At 39.5% G+C, this 23,663-nt stretch overlaps 2 protein-coding genes across 20 annotated transcripts in view; one reads left to right on the forward strand and one right to left on the reverse strand.

Annotated features, from left to right (window-relative positions):
* Positions 1 to 23,663, forward strand: part of HDGFL3 (HDGF like 3) — a 105,639-nt gene that overhangs the window by 46,828 nt on the left and 35,148 nt on the right. For both annotated transcript variants that reach the window (XM_005560300.5, XM_005560301.5), the window contains exons 2-5: positions 7,075 to 7,151; positions 13,172 to 13,310; positions 13,643 to 13,801; positions 19,482 to 19,628. In XM_005560300.5, the coding sequence (XP_005560357.1) occupies positions 7,075 to 7,151; positions 13,172 to 13,310; positions 13,643 to 13,801; positions 19,482 to 19,628 (522 nt within the window). The remainder of the gene's footprint in view (positions 1 to 7,074; positions 7,152 to 13,171; positions 13,311 to 13,642; positions 13,802 to 19,481; positions 19,629 to 23,663) is intronic.
* TM6SF1 (transmembrane 6 superfamily member 1) overlaps positions 7,514 to 23,663 on the reverse strand; it is a 56,307-nt gene continuing 40,157 nt past the window's right edge. For 12 of the 18 annotated variants that reach the window (XR_012415273.1, XR_012415270.1, XM_073996548.1 and 9 more), the window contains one exon: positions 14,813 to 15,995. Coding sequence is in view for 14 of the 18 variants with exons in the window: in XM_073996548.1 (XP_073852649.1) it covers positions 15,651 to 15,995 (345 nt within the window). In the remaining 4 variants the exon portion in view is untranslated. Of the gene's footprint in view, positions 7,778 to 14,812; positions 15,996 to 23,663 lie in introns of those variants that run through there. The other 6 variants (XM_073996545.1, XM_073996550.1, XR_012415268.1 and 3 more) reach the window with 4 other exon arrangements.

Below are 23,663 nucleotides of genomic sequence, written 5' to 3' on the forward strand. Positions count from 1 at the left end.
TTTGTTGAGGATTTTTGCATCTGTTTTCATCAGGGATATTGGCCTGTAGTTTTTTCCTTTTGTTGTGTCTTTGCCAGGTTTTGGTATTAGGATGATGCTGGCTTTGTACAATGAGTTGGGGAGGCATTCCTCCTCAATTTCTGTGATTAGTTTCAATAGAATTGGTACAGTTCTTTGTACATCTGGTAGAATTTGACTGTGAATCCATCTGGTCTGAGACTTTTTTGGGGTAGGTTTTTTATTGCTGATTCAACTTAAGGATTCAGTATTGGTCTGTTCAGTGTTTCAATTTCTTCCTGATTGAATCTTTCCAGGAATGTACCTGTTTCTTCTAGATTTTCTTGTTTGTGTGCATAGAGGTGCTCATAATAGTCTGAGGATCTTTTGCATTTCTGTGGAATTGGTTATAATGTCACCTTAATTCACTTCTTTTTTTTTTTTTTTGAGACGGAGTCTTGCTCTGTCGCCCGGGCTGGAGTGCAGTGGCCGGATCTCAGCTCACTGCAAGCTCCGCCTCCCGGGTTTACGCCATTCTCCTGCCTCAGCCTCCCGAGTAGCTGGGACTACAGGCACCTGCCACCCCGCCCAGCTAGTTTTTTGTATTTTTTAGTAGAGACGGGGTTTCACCTTGTTAGCCAGGATGGTCTCGATCTCCTGACCTCGTGATCTGCCCGTCTTGGCCTCCCAAAGTGCTGGGATTACAGGCTTGAGCCACTGCGCCCGGCCAGTATGATTCTTTATCTTTTATTTTTTAGTTTGTTGAGCCTTGCTTTATGGCCAAGAATGTGATCTATCTTGGAGTATGTTCTGTGTGCAGATGAGAAGAATGAATATTCTGTGGTTGTCTATTGAGTTTAAATCCAGAATTTCTTTGTAGTTTTCTACCTTGATGATCTATCTAATGCTGTCATGCTGACAGTGGGGTGTTGAAGTCTCCCACTGTGATCGTGTGGCTGTCTTTTCATTGGTCTGGAAGTTCTGATTTTACGAATCTGGGTGCTCCAATGTCGGGCATGTACATATTTTGAATGGTTAAACCTTCTTGTTGAATTGAACTCTTCGTGATGTACTGCCCTTCTTTGGACTTTTTTTGTTTTTTTCTTGAGATGGAGTCTCACTTTGCCACCCAGGCCTAGAGGTGCAGTGGTGCAATCTTGGCTGACTGCAACCTCTGCCTCCTGGGCTCAAGCAGTTCTCCTGCCTCAGCCTCCCAGATAGCTGGGATTACAGGTGTCCGCCACCACACCAGCTAATTGTTTTGTATTTTTAGTAGAGACAGGGTTTCACCATGTTGGCCAGGCTGGTCTCAAACTCCTGACCTCAGGTGATCCCTCTGCCTCGGCCTGCCAAAGTGTTGAGATTACAGGCGTGAGCCATCGCACTTGGACTTCTTTGTCCTTTTTTTTTTTACTGTTGTTGATGTAAAGTCTGTTTTATCTAAGTATAGCAACTCCTGCTCTTTTATATTTTCCATTTACATGGTAGATCTTTTTCCAAACCTTTAGTTTGAGCTTATGGGTGTCGTTACATCTAAAATGGGTCTCTTGAAGACAGGTGACAGATAAGTCTTGTTTTCTTATCCAACTTGCCACTCTGTGCCTTTTAAGAGGGGCATTTAGACCATTTACATTCATTGTTAATCTTGATATGCAAGGTTTTGATTATATCATGAAGTTGTACGTTGCTGATATGGTTTGATTTGTGTCCCTGCCCATATCTCATGTCATATTATAATCCCAGTGTTGGAGGAGGGGCCTGGTGGGAGGTGATTGGATCATGGGATTAGATTTCCTCTTTGCTGTTCTTGTGATAGTGAGTGAGTTCTCATGAGATCTTCTTTAAAAGTGTGTAGCACCTTCCCCCTTTTCTCTCTTGCTCCTGCTCTGAACATGTAAGATGTGCCTCCTTCCTCTTCACCTTCCACCATGATCGTAAGTTTCCTGAGGCATTGTAAGCCCCCTGCAGCCATGCTTGCTGTACAGCCTGCAGAACCATGAGCTAGTTAAACCACGTTTCTTTATAAATCACCCTGTCTCGGGTAGTTCTTTATAGCAATGTGGGAACAGGCTAATATAGTTGTTTTGTACTTTCTATTGTGTGGTTTCTTTATAGGGTCTGCAGGCTATGTACCCAAGTGTGTTTTTCTGGTAACAGGTATTATTTTGTTTCCATGTTTAGAACTTCCTTAAGGATCTCTTCTAAGACTGCTCTAGTAGTAACGAATTCCTTTAGCACTTGTTTGTCTGGAATATATATATATATATATTTTTTTTTTTTTGGACATGGAGTCTCACTCTGTCGCCCAGGCTGGAGTGCAGTGGCGCGATCTCCACTCACTGCGAGCTCCGCCTCCCGGGTTCACGCTGTTCTCCTGCCTCAGCCTCTCGAGTAGCTGGGACTACAGGCGCCCGCCACTGCACCCAGATAATTTTTTGTATTTTTAGTAGAGATGGAGCTTCACCGTGTTAGCCAGGATGGGCTCGATCTCCTGACCTTGTAATCTGCCCGCCTCGGCCTCCCAAAGTGCTGGGTTTACAGGCGTGAGCCACCGCGCCCGGCCTCTGGAAAATATTTTCTTTCTCCTTTATTTCTGCTCATGAAATTTAGTTTGGGAGGATATGAAATTATTGTTTGGAATTTATTTTCTTTTTAGAATGCTGGAAATAGGCCACCAGTCTCTCCTGGCTTCTAAGGTTTCTGCTGAGACATCTGCTGTTAGCCTGATGGGGTTTCCTTTTTACATAATCTGCCCTTTTTCTCTAGCTGCCTTCAATGTTTTTCCTTTGAGTTGACGTTGGACTGTTTAATGACTGTCTGCCTTGGTGATGTTCATTTTGTATAGTATTTCACCAGTGTTCTCTGGATTTCTTGCATCTGCATGTCTACTTCTTTACTAATATTTGGGAAATTTTATTGAATTATTTCCTCAAATATATTTTCCTGGTTGTTTCCTTTTTCTTATTCTCTCTTAGGAGTGTCAATAATTCATGGGTTTAGTCATTTTATATAATTCCGTATTTCTCAAAGACTGTTCATTTTTTATAATTATTTTTTCTTTATTTTTGTCTGCCTGGGCTAGTTCAAAAGACCAGTCTTCAAAGCTCTGAAATTCTTTGGTCTGCTTGGTCAGTCTATTTCTTTTTTTTTTTTTTTTGAGACGGATTCTTGCTCTGTCATCCAGGCTGTAGCGCAGTGGCGCGATCTCAGCTCACTGTAAGCTCTGCCTCCCAAGTTCATGCCATTCTCCTGCCTTAGCTTCCCGAGTAGCTGGGACTACAGGTGCCCACTACCACGCCTGGCTAATTTTTTGTATTTTTAGTAGAGACGTGGTTTTACTGTGTTAGCCAGAATGGTTTCGATCTCCTGACCTCGTGATCTGCCCGCTTTGGCCTCCTAAAGTGCTGGGATTACAGGCCTGAGTCACCGAGCCCAGCTCTGGTCAGTCTGTTTCTAAAGCTTTCAATTGTATTTTGAAATTCTTTTTGTTTTAATTCCAGAAGCTCTGATTTCTAAGTTATTTATCTCTTTTTTCATTTCCTGGATTGTTTTAGAAGTTTCTTTATGTTATTTTCAAACTTGTCTTGGATCTCATTTAGTTTCTTTACAATCCATGCTTTGAATTCTTTTTCTGTCATTCCTAAGTTTCCATTTTGGTTAGGGACCTTTGTCCTTTGGTAGTATCATTACATTCAACTTGTTCTCATGGTGCTAGAATTCTTGCACTCGTTCTTTCTCATCTGGAGATGCTGGCACTTCTAGTTTTTGTAATTATTTTCGTGTGGGTAGGATTTTTTTCTTTTTCTTTCTTTGTCGATGATGTTATTATTTTCTTTCCCTTTCCATTTTATCCCCTCTCTAAGGAGTATGACTGTAGAGTATGCTGGGTAGGGTTTTTTGGCTTTGCTTTTATAGCCCTATGCACTTCTTTTGGTGGGTTTTACATTGAGCTATGCAGTTTGACTTACAAGCCTGTAGATGGCACTTACAAGTAAGAGCCGGCTGCAGTCAACATGGCTGGGTATATACTTGATCCTTGTTTGCTGGTGGAAGCTCTCTGTTGCCTCAGGCAGTGGACTGAGTTGTGGAATGCACAATGGTCTGAGCTCCCTCAGACCACTGTGGGAGGGTCATGAAGCGGGGGGCTGGACCAGGTAGGTCCCCTAATGGCGGGCACAAGCACCAGTACAGAGGGAGAATCCAGTGGGCAGCCACCAAGCACCCAGAGGTATACCTAGGCATGGAGCTGGGAAGCCTCCTCAGCCCCAAGTTCTCTGCCCAGGAATTGAGGGTGGCCTAAATGCCTAATCCAGGGGAATGGGTGTTCCAGATGCCTGGAGATCTGCCTGGGTATGAAACAGAGAGGGCCCCCTGCACCACAGTCTCTGCACAGGAGGGATGGAGCAACTCAGGCTGCCGATTCAGGCAAGCTGGTGCTTCAAGTGCCTGGAGATCTGCCTGAGCATGGAACAGAGAGGCCCTCCCTGCACCAGGATCTCTGCTCAGGAATGGTAGGTTGGGTCAGACTGCTAATCCAGGTGAGTGGGTGCTCCAGATACCTGGAGATCTGCCTGGGTGTGGAGTAGAGAAGGCCATCCTACACCAAAATCTCTGCACAGGAGGGGTAGAGTGACTCAGGCTGGTGATCCAGGCAAGCTGGTACTCTGATTGCCTAGAGATCTGCCTGAGCAGAGAGGCCCACTGCACCAAGATCTCAGGGGAGCAGGGTAGGGCACCCAGCAATGGCACACACAGATCACTTCCAAGTCACCAAGCGTGTGTTTGTGTGTGTGTGTGTGTGTGTGTGTGTATAGTATTATTAAAAAAAATCAGTAAGCTAAGGTTAATTATTTATTCAGGAAAGAAAAATTATTTTTATAAATTTAGCATAAGTCTACGGTGCTTATAAGTCTACAGTGGTATACAGTAATGTTCTAGGCATTCACATCCTCTCACTACTCACGCACTGACTCACCTAGAGCAACTTTTATCATTGTGAAAACAAAGATTAAAAATCACTATGTGCCAGATATTGTGCTACATAGTAGGGACAGACTTTTTAATAAGACATGGCTCCCACATTCAAGAATTTCATAGTCTAGTAAAGAAGAATAAATTGGAAATAGAGTAGCACTAGGTAAAAAGTTCAACAATAGAAGCATATACAGAATTCAGCAGTTACGGCAGTGAAACAGTAAGTTCCACAATGGGCAGTGTGATAAGGCTTCCCAAAAGAAGTGACTTTTAAAATGTGTCTGCACACAGACATGTCATGTGGCTTCACAGGGCAGACAGGAACAATGGGGGAAAGTCAGAGAAGTCAGTCGATTAGAGGCGGGCAGTGGAGGGTTTTGTAAGCCACATGGGGAGAGCTGTTCTTTCTCTAGGGGCTCTGATAGCTAATATTAACAGTTAACAACTACCTGTCATTTATTAAGCAGCTAGTATGTGCTAGAGATTCTAAACCACCATTCATTTGCTCACAGCAACCCTATATGATGAGTGGCAGTAGTTACATGTGAAGATATAAAGAAACTGCAGTTGAGTGACTGGCCCAAAATCACACAGCCAATAAGTGACAGAGTTGTACCCAGGACTTGCACATAGATCCTGCTTCGAGAGAGTGACATGCAGAGATGGATTTACCATGAAGCTAATGAAACTTAAATTTCAGGGTTCCCCAGTTGCTAGATGCCTGTGAATGCTGGGAGTTGTCATGATTGAAGTAGAGAGGGGAAGCTGGGGTATAAACCAGAAAGCATTTCTGTGTAAGCATTTCTGGGAACTTGCCTGATGACATCTCAGAAGAAAAGTTCTGGCAGTTTTTTTGTGGTTTATTTTCTTCTTGTAAATACTCACTTTTGTAATTGAACATTATATGTCTGAAAGATGAGAAGTTCAACCATCAGAGAAGGCTACATGAAAGAAAATAGCATGCTTATAAACAACTCCATGCAGTTTCACACTGCCGAATCATGGCATGAGGAGAGAAAAGTGACAGGAGTTTAGACTGATCAAAACTGTTTCTTGAAACATTCTAAGGAATAATGTATGTGTAATTATATACTATTCTGAGGAATTTTGACTTTATCCTATCAGAGATTCTCAACCTCAGCTATAAATAAGAATTGGTATATCTGAGGAAGGGCTGAAATATCTTTATTGATTGATTGATTGATTGATTGATTGATTGAGATGGAGTCTCACTCTGTTGCCCAGGCTGGAGTGCAGTGGCACGATCTTGGCTCACTGCAAGCTCCACCTCCCGGTTTCACACCATTCTCCTGTCTCAGCCTTTCAAGTAGCTGGGACTACAGGCACTCGCCACCACGCCTGGCTAATTTTTTGTATTTTTAGTAGAGATGGGGTTTCGCTGTGTTACCCAGAATGGTCTCGATCTCCTGACCTCGTGATCCGCCTACCTCAGTCCCCCAAAGTGCTGGGATTACAGGCATGAGCCACCACGCCTGGCCATATCTTTATTTTTTTAAAGCTCCATAAGTAAGTCAGATGTACAGCTAGGAATGCTGTAAGCAATGAGAAGCTATAGACAGATTTGAAGTAAGGAAGTGACATAATCAGATGTGCATTTTCAAAGGGAATTCCACTTTAAATGGGTGGGAGGAGAGACTTGTAGTCCAGGCAAGAGATGATGTCTTTTAATGACTGCATAATAGTCAAGTTAAATTTTTATAATTCTGTTATGCATTATTTATGTTTCTAGGGATGTATATGTATTCACCATTACTCAAAAGAAGTACATCTTTTGATGTTCTTTTTGTTGTTGTTGTTACTCTAGTTTTTCACTAGGACAGATTCCCCGGAGTGATTCTGTTGAGTCAAAGGAAATGAGTAGTTTTCGTTCCTGCTTGTAAATTATTATAATGGTGGCAATCCATTCCTAGAGTTGACTTCCATGTGGTGGGCCAAATAGGAATAGAATCATTTTCTAAAGTTCTGAAAAACTATTTGAGTTTTGATTGATTTTATTTTGAAATTAGCAGTAAATTATCAGAACAATGCTCACATTGTATTTATGGTAACCACTCACTCAGTAACTAAATTTGTCTTTCATAGATTGATGAACTCCCAGAGGGAGCTGTGAAGCCTCCAGCAAACAAGTATCCTATCTTCTTTTTTGGCACCCATGAAACGTAAGTTAGCAAAAATAGTTCCAACAGCTCTAACTTGACTCTGCTATGCTACATTGTTATGGATGATCTCTGACATCTTACATCTTGTTAAAATCATTATAATCAATTATATAAAATTACCAAACTTAATGTATTTTTCTTAATGTAAATAGTTTTCGTGATAGAAGTCTTTATGACTAAAACCATATCTTTACTTTTGAGTATCATTTGTGTTTCTGCTTAAATGTTGGTCATCACCCAGAAGTCTCCTCTAGGACACTTTTAAGTCCTAGAATGGTTTCTATACCACTCCCAGTAATTTCTTGTGTTGCTCTTATATATTTCCCTTCCAGAGAAATTTTTTCCATTCATGTTTCAGAGAACAAAGTTATGTTCTCTCAGGCTCTTTCAGCTTGTTGGGCCCTCAAGGAAATATACCACCTTTTTTAGGTTTTCTAACTGTATTTCTTGGTGTACAGACTACACTGATGTAATAAAGGAACCTAGAAATACAATGTCTCAAATAATATAGAAGTTTATTTCTTTCTTTTGAAATAATTCAGAGATAGGCAGGTAGATGGGGGTAGGTAGACTACTTTGCTCTAGGGACCCGAGCTGCTTCTGTTTTCCTGTCATGTCATTGAGTGCTAAAACAAACAAACAAACAAAAACTGACTCAGCAACACATGTGCATCTTGCAGGCAGTGGGAAGGAGGAAAGAGAAGAGGTGAAGAACAAGTAGTTCCTTGTAAGAAAATGACAAGGAAGTTACATACAGTAGGTCTTCACTTAAGTGGATAGATTCCTGGAAACTGCAACTTTAAAGGAAACATCAGACAGCCTGCTGTCAACTAACATCTTTTTGTTCAGTGTTGTCACAGTTTCCAAAAACCTATCAACGTTAAGTGTGGACTTACTGTATATCATTTACACTTGCATTCATTCTAGTGACAAGAACTTGGTCATGTGGCCACATCTAGCTACAAGGAAAGCTGAGAAATAGTCTCTAGCTGGGCAACTCTGTACCCTGCTTTATCCAGTATAGGAAAAAAGAAGAGCATGAATACTGTGGAATAGTTGGCAATCTTTGACACACTGGGAATGGATATGGTTATTTACAACAAGAAAACAAATGGAACAGAAATTGGAAATGTGGAGAAAAGCTAAAAACTGTCACAAAATTTTAAAGTCTTCAAATTCAGGGTCATCACTTATGTTCATCTGAATGTTAGTAGAGCCTAGCATGAACTTTCTTAGCTTGTTGTCTCTGCCACCCAACATCTTCCTCATTCTTATCTTGAAAGAGTCAGGAGAAGCCTCTCAAGACAAATTTTTTTTCATGTGAGAAATAATTGTAGTTTCAGGAAGTTTTATTTACTTTTATATTATTTTTATGTAATAGACATTATGGACTATGTAACTGATCATGTTTTCCTGCTTAGAGAGGTTTCTAGAAAGCTTAGAAATAAGTTTTACCTATAATAAATGCATAGGGCTCTATGATGCATATTTTTGCATTTTCCTTATTTCCTCCTCCCCATTTTGTTTTTGTACCATTGGTTTGATTTTTTTAGAACCCATCTCCAAGTGATCTGGTTGTACTGTAGTCCATATGTGATTTTTTGCTGGTTTGATCATCCAGAGGCAGATTTAAAAATACCTGGGGGAGAATGAACTTCAAAAAAACCTGTCATAACATTGGTTCTGTTGAACTTAGTTACTAAGTATTGGGTGTCTGTAAACCTGAGATTATACTTGCCATAGCAAGTATGAATGTTCACCCTCTCCAAAGGCAGAAATTATGTCAGTGTTTCTTACTCTTACTTACGCAGTGCTTAACACAGTGCCTGGCCCATAGTAGGTGTTTAAAAAATAGCTGTTGATTAAATTAAAATTAGTTAAATGATGCAGGGGAGATATGTGAAAAGTGATGTGAGCTTAACAAGAAGGCTATGTTTGGTTCAGCTAAAGGAGTACCCTAGGCAGCACCAGAATTTTCCTCAGAACATGATTTTGAATCTGTTCTTATTCTGAGATAGGTGACTGGAACCCCAAGTTCTTCTGCTTCGTGTAACATAAACCCAGTAGTTTTAGTCTAGACAATTTTCAAGGAATCCTTAACATGGAAAAATATGTCATCCTCAGTGCATTTAGCTTTGAAAAAATGTATTTTCTTTTCTATGCTTAAAAAATTTTAAAACATATGTAGTTAACCAATTGAGAGAGGATTTGATTTATACAATCATCTGTAATCCAGAAAAAACAGGGTTGTTTATCAAAAAATTACAACTTGTTTTAGAATAGTTCATTCAGGCTCCCTCTTGCCAGCACTAGCTAATAAGGCCAGTTGTCAGTTAAAGTCATTCCTGCGGAATGCTAGTAAAAATGTATCATTTATTCATAAAAAGAATGCTTTCTGTTCTCTGTAGCATGAAGACATCCATCTCGTACATACAAAAGTGGTATCCAAAAGTGGGACAAGATAAAAATAAAGAAGGCAAAAATTGTTAACTCTTTCGTCAAAAAATAATGACCATTAGCCCTGACCCTTGTGGCATTATTACAGTATAGGCAGCTGAGTGCAGTGGTTCATGCGTGTAATACCAGCACTTTGGGAGGCCAAGGCAGGAGGATGACTTTAGCTCAGGAGTTCGAGACTAGCCTGGGCAATATAGTGAGATCCTGTCTCTACAAAAAATAACATTAGCCAGGCGTGGTGGCTGTAGTCCTAGCTACTTAAGAGGCTGAGGTGGGAGGATCACTTGAGCCTGGAAGCCAAAGCTACAGTGAGAGACCCTTTCTCCCCTGCCCAAAAAAATAAGTATGGGCAAGCTCTGGTTAGCATCAAGTAGCTGATGTGAATACCAGGCACCTTAGCCCACAGTTATTTCTTAAGCATAGTGTCAAAGACTGGGGAAGGTCAAAAGCTAGTGTCTAATAATTCATGACAAATTCCTCTAAAAGTGAAGTTGCCATACACAAAGTCCATTTATTGTGTTCAGTTTATCAGGCAAGACTTTGACTTTTTTTTATTAAGATGTCCAGTAATGTAACAAATTATTTCTGGGTTCAATGAGGTGGAATCATGCTGACTGAGCAGTGAAAGGTGAATACTAAGGAAAAGTTTGGTGCTTCTTAAACCGCTCTGGGGTCAGCAAGCTTACCCAGGTGTTTTAATGAACTTGAAGTTTTTGATCAGCTGGACAATGCGAGGAGGGATCAACACTGAGACCCAGGCAGAAAATGGAATTTACAGAGATCAGTAGTAAACTGTTAACCTCTTGTCTGAAAGCTTTCAGTATCTTCTCTTTACTGATAATTTCCAAATTTACATCTCTGGCTTACACCTTTCCCCTCTACTCCAGAGTCCTCTCTCCAACTGCCTGACATCTTCACTTGGATGTCTTAACTGGATTTTAAATTTTGGATTTTAAATTCAAAACTTGAGTTTTTTGCCCCCGAATATTGTTCCCCCCAAAAATATTTCAATTTTGGTAAATACCAACTCCGTCTTATTTCTCAGTCTAAAACCTTGGAGATGGCCGGGCGCGGTGGCTCACGGCTGTAATGCCAGCACGTTGGGAGGCCGAGGTGGGCGGATCATGAGGTCAGGAGATCAAAACCATCCTGGCCAACATGGTGAAACCCTGTCTCTACTAAAAATACAAAACTTAGCTGGGCATGGTGACACACGCCTGTAATCCCAGCTACTCAGGAGGCTGAGGCAGAAGAATCGCTTGAACCAGGGAGTCCGAGGTTGCAGTGAGCCGAGATCATGCCACTGCACTCCAGCCTGGCGACAAAGTGAGACTGTGTCTCAAAAAAAAAAAACAAAAACAAAAGCAAAAACACCTTGGAGCTATCCTCAACTCCTCCACCCTTTCTCACATATGCCATATCCAGCCCATCAACAAATCTTGATGCTCTTTCTTGAGAATGAATTCAGGATCTGACCACTTCTTACCAGCAGTACTGTTTACACCCTGGTTCAAGTCACCATCATTACTTCAGAAGCCTTCTAATTAGTCTCCCTGCTTCTACTGTAGCAACTAAATCTTCAGTCTGTTTTCAGTACAGCAGCCAAAGTTATCCTATTAAAACATAAATTGCCACTTCTCTTCTCAAAACCTTTAATGGCTTCCCATCTCACTCAAAGCCTTTATAGTGGCCCTCAAGGCCCTAAATAATCTGTGCCCCCATTCTGTTAACCTCTCTCACACTGGTTGTCCAGAAATGAGTGTGTCACTCATTTCACTCTGGCCACACTGACCTCTTCTGTTTCTCAAACTTATGAGGCACTCTTCCTCTCCCACCTCAGGGACTTTGTACTGCTGTTTCTTCAACCTGTTCTTTTCTTCTCCAGGTAACTGCATGAGTTGTTCCTTCACTTTCTTTCTTCTGTACTTAGCTGTTCCCTTTGCCTTCCTTGATCTGTATATCTATAATAATAAAATCCACCTCCTATTCTTCCCATCCTTCTCTGCTTTTTTTTTTTTTAGCACACATACTATATATTTTATTTATCTTTCTATTGTCCAAGCCCCCACCCCTGCCACTATAACATATGCTCCAAGAAAACAGAGATGTTTGTCTCTTTGTTCCCTGTAGCTCCTCTGGAATAGTGCCTGACACATTGTATTAACAAATGTTCAATCAGTGTTGTCTTGTCGAATGAAGGAATATGTGAATCTCAGTTTGAAAAGTAAGCTCTAGGGGTGTCAGCCAGAACTGTGGCCTAATGCTAAAGACTCTGATTTGAATGCTCAGATCTATTAGATTCAGAATTTGTTCTAATTTCTTTTTTTTTTTTCTTGGTTATGATTGATTTAGGATGTGGTTAAAATTGGATAAGAGTCTATCTGCTTTGTCACTTCTAATTTTTTCCTTACTTACTGCCTCATTAAACACTAACATGATTTTTTAATTTATAGAAATAATAGGCCAGGCACGGTGGCTCATGCCTGTAATCCCAGCACTTTGGGAGGCCAAGGCAGGCGGATCACCTGAAGTCAGGAGTTCAACATCAGCCTGACCAATGTGGCAAAACCACGTCTCTACTAAAAATACAAAATTAGTCGGGCGTGGTGGAGCATGCCTGCAATCCCAGATTTGGAAGGCTGAGGCAGGAAAATCGGTTGAACCTGGGAGATGGAGGTTGCAGTGAGCTGAGATCATACCATTGCACTCCAGCCTGGGCAACAAGAGCAAAACTCCATCTCAGAAAAAAAGAAAGAAATAATAGTGAATAAATATACTACCGTAATACCGTAGTAGTACCTGCTTTATCTGTAGGGGATACATTCCAAGACCTCCATTGGATGCCTAAAACCATGGATAGTATGAACCCTATATATACTATGATTTTTCCATCTGATAACAGAGATAGCTACTAAGTAACTAGTGGGCAGGTAGTGCATATATGATGGATATGCTGGACAAAGGGATGATTTATGTCCCAGGTGGGATGGAGTGGGCGTGAGATTTTATCGCACTACTCAGAGGGGTGTAATATTTAAAACTTAAGAATTGTTTATTTTCCATTGACTATATTTGGACCACAGTTGACCATGGGTAACTAAAACCACAGAAGGCAAAACCACAGTTAAGTGGGGAAGTACTATATAGAGAATTAAAATCTTTTTTTCATTCTAGTATTTATATTTTTACTGTGAATTTCATAAAACCCTTACCTGTGGTAACATTAGCATAGATAAATCTTAGTTTAAGATGATGATTTAAGTGGCCAAAGTAGACATATTTAGTTCTACTTATGTAACTAAAAATTGGTTTTTAAATGAAGATATTGATAATTTAAAATCAAAGTAGCACAATTCAGGTGGCTGTAGGCTTAACTATCCATTTTTTCTGCCTTGAAGTATGTGTCTAAAACACCTTGTAATATGTGCCTAACTTGAAGGGTGTGTATGTACTTTACATTTGTTTGCTATGATATGCTCTGACATCTTCATTGATACTGATATTTAAAATATCTTACCTCTGAAGGTCAGTGTGTCAATTATATTTCTAATATATCTCTGCAGTGCATTTCTAGGTCCCAAAGACCTTTTTCCATATAAGGAGTACAAAGACAAGTTTGGAAAGTCAAACAAACGGAAAGGATTTAATGAAGGATTGTGGGAAATAGAAAATAACCCAGGAGTAAAGTTTACTGGATACCAGGTAATGGTTTACTTCGTTGTCACTTGCTATATCTCATTTCTTTGGTTTTAATACTCTTTCAGATCTTTCTTATATGTCCTTTCTACTAATAGTAGTTACCTTGAAGTCAGAATTCTTTTTGACTCCAATAGCATTTTGGATTAAATGTAATTCTTAATCAGAAGGGTTCAGATCAAGTGTCCATTGGAAAATTCAGTTTGACAGCCCTTTGTTTTTCACAATCTTCCAAGTAAGTGGAACCCTTTCGAATTAAAACAGAGTAGTTCTTTTCAGTGTTTGTTCTTTGCTATTTTTTCAAAAATGTAATGAGTTAATATTTTATTATTTCTTAGGCAATTCAGCAACAGAGCTCTTCAGAAACTGAGGGAGAAGGTGGAAATACTGCAGATGCAAGCAGTGAGGAAGAAGGTGATAGAGTAGAAGAAGATGGAAAAGGCAAAAGAAAGAATGAAAAAGCAGGCTCAAAACGGAAAAAGTCATATACTTCAAAGGTTACTAAGAAGCTTCCCGTTGTTATTAATGTTACATGCATTTTCATTAAACAGTTTTAGATTATTTTCCATGTGTTTATTGGGTACATAGAAAAATACTAAATTCTATGGAGCCTTTGCCTTTAGAGACAAAATACAGCAGAGGGAAGTCAGGTAACCTTAGATACTAGAGCGATCTGACTGTTGACTCTTTAGGGCTGATTTGGCCCTGAAAATACCACCTTTTTAGTTGGAGGGGGACTGTTCTTTAGTTAAGGCTATATGAGTAGCTTTGCCTCCTACAATAACCTCCGGACAAGCTCTAAAGAATTGAGAAATGTAGGAGACACAATATAATTCAAGACTGTGTCTATGTACTATATGTATAAATGCATCACATGAAACTTAACTATGGGGTTCTAAGACATGCGTCATTAGGCAATTTTGTCATTGTGCAAACAATATAGAGTATACTTTCACAAACCTAGGTGGTTCAGCCTATCACACATCTAGGCTTTGTGTATGTGGTCTGTCACTGACCAAAACATTACTATGTGACATGACTAAAAAGATATATTTTTACTTGTCATTCTGCTTCAAAGAATGTACTTTGGCTCTTTATTTATTCAGTTCTTTTATTTCCTGATCACCTAGTCTATTCCAGACACCAGACTAGGTATACAGTGGTGAGCAACTCCATTCCTGCCTTCACATAAATTATAGTACAATAGAGAGTGGGGGTAGCACACAGTGATCATGTAAATAATAAATTGTGAAAGGGTGTGAAGGAATTCACCCTATTTTAGACAGGGTGACCAGGGCTTTCTGAAAACGTGTAGTTTATGCTGAGACCTGAAAGAAGAGAGTGGGAGAAGCAGCCATATATGGCAGAGGGAAAGGAATGTAGCAGCAAAGCTCTGAGGCAGGGAAGAGTTTAGCATGTTTTTCCTGTATTGAAAGAAGGTGTGGCTGGAGAATCATGACCAAGGGGGAAAGGCTGGCAAAGGCCTAATAATGCAGACTTGTAGGCCATAATGAGAAATTTGGATTTTATTCCAAATCTAACAACACTTGAAGGTCTTAAACAGAGGAATGACATGATCCTAGATTTACAAATTCAAAGTCTAGGTTTTTTCATGTGGTAATTCAGAAATACAATTGAAAGAACTCTGAGATTGTGAAAATTATTCACCTTTTAGAAACTGAAAGCAAGATAAATGGATCCTTGAAGACCAGAGATTGGTACAGGTTTCACTATAATTGGTCTGTCATATAATTGAATACCTGGATAAATTACTTCTATTTAAATTCTGGTATTTAGTGGCTGAATATACTTAGGAAACTCTAAAAACAAGTACCTAGAGTTTATTAGACTACCAGCATTTTATTTTGGCGGTATATAAAATCTTTCCCAACTACCCAACTGGCATACAGGCAGAATTGTGTGAATGCAGCATTATTTCCTGTGTACCTAATGAAAAACATGTGATTGCCTTGGATGGGGATAAAGTTTGCAAATGACAACAAAGTAATTAGAATTTTCTTTGTCAGACTTTATCTTCCATTGCAATTATTTTTTAAGCTGAATTTCTTTTAGCATTTTGAACTTCATTTAAACACCTACTTGAATTGATTTTACTTAATTTACGATTGCCTGCTGAGCTTCCACGTAATGTGTTGTGCAACCCTAAATTATTTAAGCTACCTAATGTTGCCTAGGCATTTAATAGTGTGGATATGTGGCTTTTAAATGCCATTATTTTATTGCTTGTTAGAAAGACCAGAAGTAATGGGGCTCCACCTGGGTGGACTTAAAATTTAAAGCAGAGAAAGGGTAAAGACACACTTAGCTTACTAATGTTTGTCTATTTTAAATTAAGGGATCGTTTCCTTTGCTTTCCTTGAAGATTACAACTTCATGATCATTGAATAGCCTTTTGGCTGGGCACAATGGCTCATACTGGTAATCCCAACACTTTGAGTGGCTGAGACAAGTGGATATCTTGAGCCCAGGAGTTTGAGACCAGCCTGGGCAATATAGTGAGACCTTATCTCCACAAATAATAAACAAAATTAGCCGGGAGTGATTGCTCACACCTGTAGTCCAGCTACTTGGGAGGCTGAGGTGGAAGGATCGCTTGAGTCCAGGAGGTCCAGGCGAGTAGTCAGCCATGATCATGCCACTGCCCTCCAGCCTGGGAAACAGAGTGAGACCCTGTCTCAAAAGGAAAAAAGAAGAATAGCTTTTTATTTTTAATATCAATGAAATAACCTAGCATAATGGTTCTCAAACTGTATGTTTTAGAATTACATGGAAGGCTTATAAAGACAAGCTTACATTGTTTGACAAGCTTGCCACTTTTAATAGTTATGCTATATTTTTTAGGAGAACAAAAAGTTTTTTACTTTTACTATCATTCTTGATCTTAACTGGAAACACTCCACATTTGTATTATTAAATCCCTGTTTTCCCTTCTTGTAAAAAGTAAAGATCACCACATTTTAACGTGACATTTTAGGCTTGGTTGGTAGTTTCAGTTAAGTAAAATAGAAACATTGTTGAACCCCATCCCCAGAATTTCTGTTTCAGAAGGTCTAGGGTGGGGTCTAGGAATCAAATTTCCAGGTGAGGCTGATCCTACTATCTGGGAACCACATTTAGAGAACCACTCACCTAGCGTAACTTCATTGTTCACTTTGGCTTCCCAATTGCTTCCTTTTTAAAAAACAAATACGGTGATTTTTCCTTTTTTTTTTTTTTTTTTCTTTTTTTTGAGACAGGGTCTTGCTCTGTCACCCAGGCTGGAGTGCAGTGGTGCAATCTCAGCTCACTGCAACTTCTGCCTGCTGGGCTCAAGCTACCCTCCCACCTCAGCCTCCCCAGTAGCTGGGACCACAGTCGTGCACCAACCACCACACACAGCTTTTTTTTTTTTTTTTTTTTTTTTTCATTTTTAGTAGAGACCAGATTTTTATCTTGTTGCCCAGGCTGGTCTCAAACTCCTGAGCTCAAACAGTCTGCCTGCCTCAACCTCCCAGAGTGCTGGGATTACAGGTGTGAGCCACTGTGCCCAGCCAGTTTTTCTTTATGTCTATTACTTAGAGTTGAATAGTCTTCCTTTGCATGGAAAATTAATGGCTCACAAACTTTTTTTTTGCTACATTCCAGTTGGGTAGAAGGAAAGGCCCCACACCTGTCTCCTCTACCTCACCTAATTTCAGTTTTCTAAGGAAAACGCTCGGTAATCATAATGAAAAGTCATACTATAGCAGATTTGAGGGAGATTATATGTCTTCTCTCTTTAGCAGTAAGGCTATGGATTATTCATATTTGAGTCATAACAGATACTGGAGAATTATAGGTCAAAAATATTTTGTGTACAAATTATTTACTATATACAATAGGACTAATGAGAGGCTCACAACAAACTAAACTGGCGTTGATAAACCACCAGTAATTTTAGTTAAAAAAAAAAAAAAAAAGCGAAAATCAAACACACAACCAATTTAAGACCACACTGATGAAACAGAGTCCTTCTCCAAAATTACAGGAGTTTCAGTAATCTGAAGAACTTTTCAAGGTTATCGAATAGAGCTTAGCTGCCAGATTTCTTCACAGAATACTGAATGTTGTGACTCATTAATAAAACTTTAGTAATGCCCTAATTCTGTTCTGTATATCTCAAATACATGCCAAATTGTAATACTTATAAACTAATTTATAAGGTTACTCATAAAGATCCTTTATGAGCATTATAAATTTTAGGGAGTTGTTCATTATTATAAGAACTACTGGGGGCCGGGCACAGTGGCTCACACCTATAATCCCAGCACTTTGGGAGGCCGAGGCGTCCAGATCACGAGGTCAGGAGATGGAGACCATGCTGGCTAACACGGTGAAACCCCGTCTCTACTAAAAATACAAAAATCTTAGCCAGGCATGGTGGCGGGTGCCTGTAGTCCCAGCTACTCAGGAGGCTGAGGCAGGAGAATGTTGTGAACCTGGGAGGCGGAGCTTGCAGTAAGCTGAGATAGCGCCACTGCACTCCAGCCTGGGCAACAGAGTGAGACTCCTTCTCAAAAAAAAGAACTGCCTATGGAGGACTATTATTTGAAAATTACTATGTAAAGCAGTTGCTACATTTTAACAATTATACTATAAGGAGAAAACTTTTCACTTTTACTGTTGTCATTCTTGATCTTCACTTGAAATATACTCCACATTTATATTATTAAATCCCTGTTTCCCTTCATGTAAAAAGTAAAACTCACATTTTAAACTGACATTTTGGGCTTGGCTGGTAGTTTCAGTTAAGTAAAATAGAAACAGTTTAATTATATATTCTGCCACACAGCTAGATGATGTTTTCTCTTTTTTTGTTTTTTGTTTTTTTGAAATAGTCTCACTCTGTCACCCAGGCTTGAGTGCAGTGATGCAATCTCCACTCACTGCAACCTCCACCTCCCAGGTTCAAGTGATTCTCCTGCCTCAGCCTCCCAAGTAGCTGGGATTACAGGCTGCCCACCACCACACCCAGCTAATTTTGTATTTTTAGTAGAGACGGGGTTTCACCGATGTTGGCCAGGATGGTCTGAAACCCCTGACCTCAGATGATCTGCCCACCTCGGCCTCCCAAAGTGCTGAGATGAAAGGCATGAGCCACCGTGCCTGACTCCAGTTAATTTTTGTAGTTTTAGTAGAGGCAGGGTTTTGCCATGTTGGCCAGGCTGATCTCAAATTCCTGACCTTAGGTGATCCGCCCACCTCAGCCTCCCAAAGTGCTGGGATTACAGGCATGAGCCACCATGTTTTCTCTTTGAAAATTGCATTTTAAAAAACTGATTATCTGAAGAAGCTTCAGTTTGCTCATTCATTTCTGGAAGACCAGAAGTAACTTGGCAAAATCAGTTTTACTTGCAATGTGCCTGAAGATTCTTAAAATGTCTCAAAGAGGAAGTGTAGAAAAACACTATATTTTACTTTCTTAAGGTGCATAATTGGGGCCAGCTTTCTATAATTTTAATGCTATGCTGCCAAGCAACTCTTGAGGCAAACTAATTGTATTTTCATCTTCCTCTAGAGTTCATCTTGTTTTCAAATGCAAAATGACAAGGAAAAAGGACTGGTTCACCATTATAGCCTTGAGTTCTTAAATAACTCTCCATAATTGAAAAGAATAGTTTATATCAAACAGTTTTGTCAAGATGATTCTGGGTATCCCACTAGCCAAACAACTTCAAGAGGTGTTCAGCATGAATATCTGTATATTCTCTTGGATAGTTCACCTCACTTCTTTCAATTTCCACTACTATAAAATGATGGGGAGGACAAGATGACCTTTAGGGTACCTTCCAGTTCTATAGCCTTCTTAAGGTGGTGTCCTTCCAGCTGTATTTATTCATTGACAGTATTCTGGGTACATTAATCTTCATTTTCTGCTTTTAATATCACATTGCTGGAAATAACTAAGAGGTCATCTAGCCCACTTCTGCTTCCTTTCCAGCTAGTTAAACTGAGGCACAATGAGGTGAAATAATTTGTCCAGTGTCACCTAGCTGAGCCTTGGCATACTGCATGTTGTGTCAGTATATCCTCTATCAACCACTAAGACTAGATGCAAGTCAGCTATTTCTGCGTCTCTTACTTGTACATTTGGATTTCTGGGTTTGACTATAATATTTAACTTGTCTGAACATTTAGAAATCCTCTAAACAGTCCCGGAAATCTCCAGGAGATGAAGATGACAAAGACTGCAAAGAAGAAGAAAACAAAAGCAGCTCTGAGGGTGGAGATGCGGGCAATGACACAAGAAACACAACTTCAGACTTGCAGAAAACGAGTGAAGGGGTAAGGATGTGCTTATGATTTCTGTTACCTTCTATTAGAAGACATTTTGCTTCAGATTCAGCATTAATATATCAACATTAGTAAACATTGTGTTAATAAATGGAAAGTATTCTCAGCCTATTATATGCATCCACTCAGCTCTTTAATATAATCAATTTAATTCTTAGAGTCTGAGAACAAAAGAGCCAAGTGAGAATTACACCTGCCTGTCAATTTGGAACTCTATGAACAGGTCTATTATTCTTTATACTAATTTTAGCAACTTTAGAGTCTTTTTAAAGTAAAATGTGAAATACTGAAATTATGAAATGCCACCTCAAAATTCAAGTTGTATTTCTTTTATCACAAAATCAATGGCATGTTCAAAATAGAGTATTACGTACTGCTGCTTCTTTCCCAGAAGCAATGTGTAATTCAGTGTGCCCATGAGGACTTTAAAAATGCAAACAATGTTTGAATATTGATATTTAAAATACCCCTAGGGACAAATTTGTCTATGTTGACTCTTCATAACTTTTGTTAACCTTTGTTAACTTCAAAGCACAGGTAAGTCCACTTTTGGAAAAAACTGTTAGTGAAGGCAAATTTTGCCCCCATTGGATTTTATCCTCTATGAAGACTGGTTAGACAATATTAAATCATTTAAAAATAATGACCTAAGAAATTTATCTGGTTTCAGCTGAGTTATTGCCTATTCATGTCAGTCCTGTTTACCTCTCAACTCTTTTCTTCCTTCGTCCCAGTTATCTATAATTACTCCCAAAGTATTATGATTCTGATTGTTCTCTTATTCCTCTCACCCAGGTCAGCCCTACTCTGTCCTCTGCTTATCTTCATCCTCTTGACTTTTCTCTAATAAGTAGTCCTCTATCACTGCTTTTGCCAGCAGCCTTCCCAGGGACATATACCTGCTAACAGTCACTGAGAACTTGAACACCTACCTGGCTCACTTGATTTTCTCTTTATTCCACCTGCTACCTGTATGTCAGGTAGCTTCAACATGCAAATAGCAACAACTCCAACAATTTCCCTCCCCTTTACTACCAAACTTATTTCTAGATGCACTTCTCATGACAAAGGAAGAGTTGTCCTACCCCCTTAATACTCAAAGAGTGTGGTCAGTGAACCAGTAGCATCAACATTATGTGGGAGCTTGTTAGAAATGCAGAATCTCAGACCTGCCCCAGACTCCAGATTCTGAATCAATCTGCATTTTAACTCAACCCCAAGTAATTCATATGCAAATGAAAGTCTGAGAAGCACTAATTTACATCTGTCTATTGTCATGGTTCAGAATAGTATCTCCTCCTGTTTTCTCCAAAGCACACCCAGTCATTTGTCCCCTTCTTCTGTACTACATCTTCTTTTCCACTGGCTCCTTCCCCTCTGCCTATAAACAGCCTAAGGTCTCCCTTAATCTTGACAATACCTCCCTTCAATCTTATATTCTACCCTTTTCACTTTTCCCTTCATCTCTAAACTTCGTAAAAAGAATGATCTTTTCTCCCAGTCTCCATTTCCTCTCCTCCTCATGACTTAACCCATTGCACTCTTATTTCTTCTTTGACCACTTCATTGAAATTCCTCTTCTAAAGGTTCCTAGTGATCCTCTTCTTGCCCAATCCAATGTCTCATTTAGTCTTCATTTTCACCTCTGCAAAATTTAATTCCATTAGACATTTCTCCTCCTCAATTTTCTTCCAGGTTACCAATCTCTTCTGCTTCCTCTCCCTGTTCCTTCTTAGTCTCTTTCTAGAGCTCCTTTCTTCAGTCTGACTTGGCACACTTCTACTCCACAACTTCTTGTGTTCATCTTATCCATTCACATGATTTCAACTTTACTGATGACATTTTCATTCTATATATCCTATGCATTGTAGATTCATTGTTCTAACCACTAATAAAACCATTTCTTTTTGAAAGCACCTTAGAACATAATAGCTGCTACTAGCTAGCACCAGTAACCTGCGTGGCACATATTGTGCGTGCTCTGCATGCATTATCTCATTTAATCCTCACACAAACTTCAGGAGGTAGGTGCAGGTATTGCTTTTGCTTTTTAGTTGGGGAAACTGAGGCTGAAAGAATTGGCCTAGGATCACACAGCTAGTAAGAGCTTAAGTGGGAAGCAAGAGCCTATTTTTAATGATATATTTGTTATATACTAAATAATATATATAAATATAAGGTTATAAAGCTATAAAGTGACCCTACCGCTGAACCTAAAAACTAGAACATCACAATTAACTTGTATCTATTTATGTATTCTTTCCAGTCCCTCTTCCTACGCAGAGATGAGCACTAATGTTGTATTATTTCCTTTTCTTTTTAAAATGTTAGCCCATACCTAACATATAGGTGTATACTTAACAGTGTATTGTTTAATTTTGCTTATTTTTAGCTTTTTAAAAACTTACGACATTCACTCAGCACTGTTTTCCTAAGATTCCTTCATGTGGTTATGTGTAGCAGTAGTCTATTTATTTTAACTACTGTATAATATTCAGTTTTGTGGGTATACCACAACTTATCCAGTCTCTTGGGTTGTTTCCAGCTTTTTGCAATTTTTTTTTCTTTTTTCAAAATGGAGTCTTGCTCTGTTGCCCAGGCTGGAGTGCAGTGGTGCGATCTTGGCTCACTGCAAACTCTGCCTCCCAGGTTCACGCCATTCTCCTGCCTCAGCCTCCCGAGTAGCTGGGACTACAGGTGCCCGCCACCACGCCCGGCTAATATTTTTGTATTTTTAGTAGAGACGGGGTTTCACTGTGTTAGCCAGGATGGTCTTGATCTCCTGACCTCGTGATCTGCCCGCCTCAGCCTCCCAAAGTGCTGGGATTACAGGCGTGAGCCACCATGCCCGGCCCCCGGCAGTTCTTATAATAATGAACAACTCCCTAAAATTTATAATGCTCATAAAGGATCTTTATGAGTAACCTTATAAATTAGTTATAAGTATTACAATTTGACTTTTTGCAATTATTATGAACTGTGTGACTCTGAGCATTCTCATGCCTGTCTCCTAGTATACATGTACACGAGTTTATTTAGCATATGTAACTAGAATTGAAAATACTGACTTGTGAGTTGATGGATTTTAACTTTACAAGATAATGCCAAATTATTTTCCTTAGTAGTTGGACATTCTCACCAGAGGTGTAGAAGAGTTCCCTGTGATTAACTTGGCATAGTCAGGCTTTTTAATTCTTGCCAATATAGTGAGTATAAAATGGTCATTATAGTGCTAAGTTATAATTCCCTGATTAATGATAAGGTTGAGCTGCCTTTCATGTTTATTGACCACCTATGTTTTCTCTTCTGTACAGTGCTTGTTTTGGGTTTTGCCCATTTTCCTATTGGATTTCATTTCTTACTGGTTTGTAGGACTTCTCTACATATTCTGGCTTCTAACTAACATGGATCGTCACATTTCTTGCAGATATCCTCTCCGAGTTTATGGCTTGTCTATTCAATTTCTTTCTGATTTTTTAGTGAACAGACTTTTTAAATTTTATTGTATTATAGTCAACTTTATCAAACTTTCCTTTTTATGGCTAGCATTTTTCTGTCTTGTTTAAGCATAACCACTTGAACCAGCACCATTTATTGCATTGTCCTTCCTTTTCTCTCTGATCTGCAGTGCATCTGTCATAAATTCATAGGTCTCTCTCTGGCTTCTCTATTCTGTTCCATTGGTCAATACCACACTCTCTTAATTACAGTAGCTTTATAATGAGTCCTGATATCATGTAGGGCTAATTGCCTACTTTTAGTTTTCAAATATTTAATAGTCATGATCTGGGATAGAAGTTCAAGGAAGGTCTTTTTTTCTTGATGAGAGAATTTACATATGCTAGTAAGAGTAATCCAAGTCAGAAATGATCACAAAATGATAATGTAAGAAAGAATTGCTGAAGCAGTGTCCTTTAGAAAGCAAGAAGGTAGGGCCAGGCGCGGTGGGTCACACCTGTAATCCCAGAGCTTTAGGTGGCCGAGGCAGGTGGATCATGAGTTCAAGAGATCGAGACCATCCTGGCC

The sequence above is a fragment of the Macaca fascicularis genome, chromosome 7 (genome assembly GCF_037993035.2).
Source record: "Macaca fascicularis isolate 582-1 chromosome 7, T2T-MFA8v1.1".
NCBI classification, from domain to species: domain Eukaryota; kingdom Metazoa; phylum Chordata; class Mammalia; order Primates; family Cercopithecidae; genus Macaca; species Macaca fascicularis.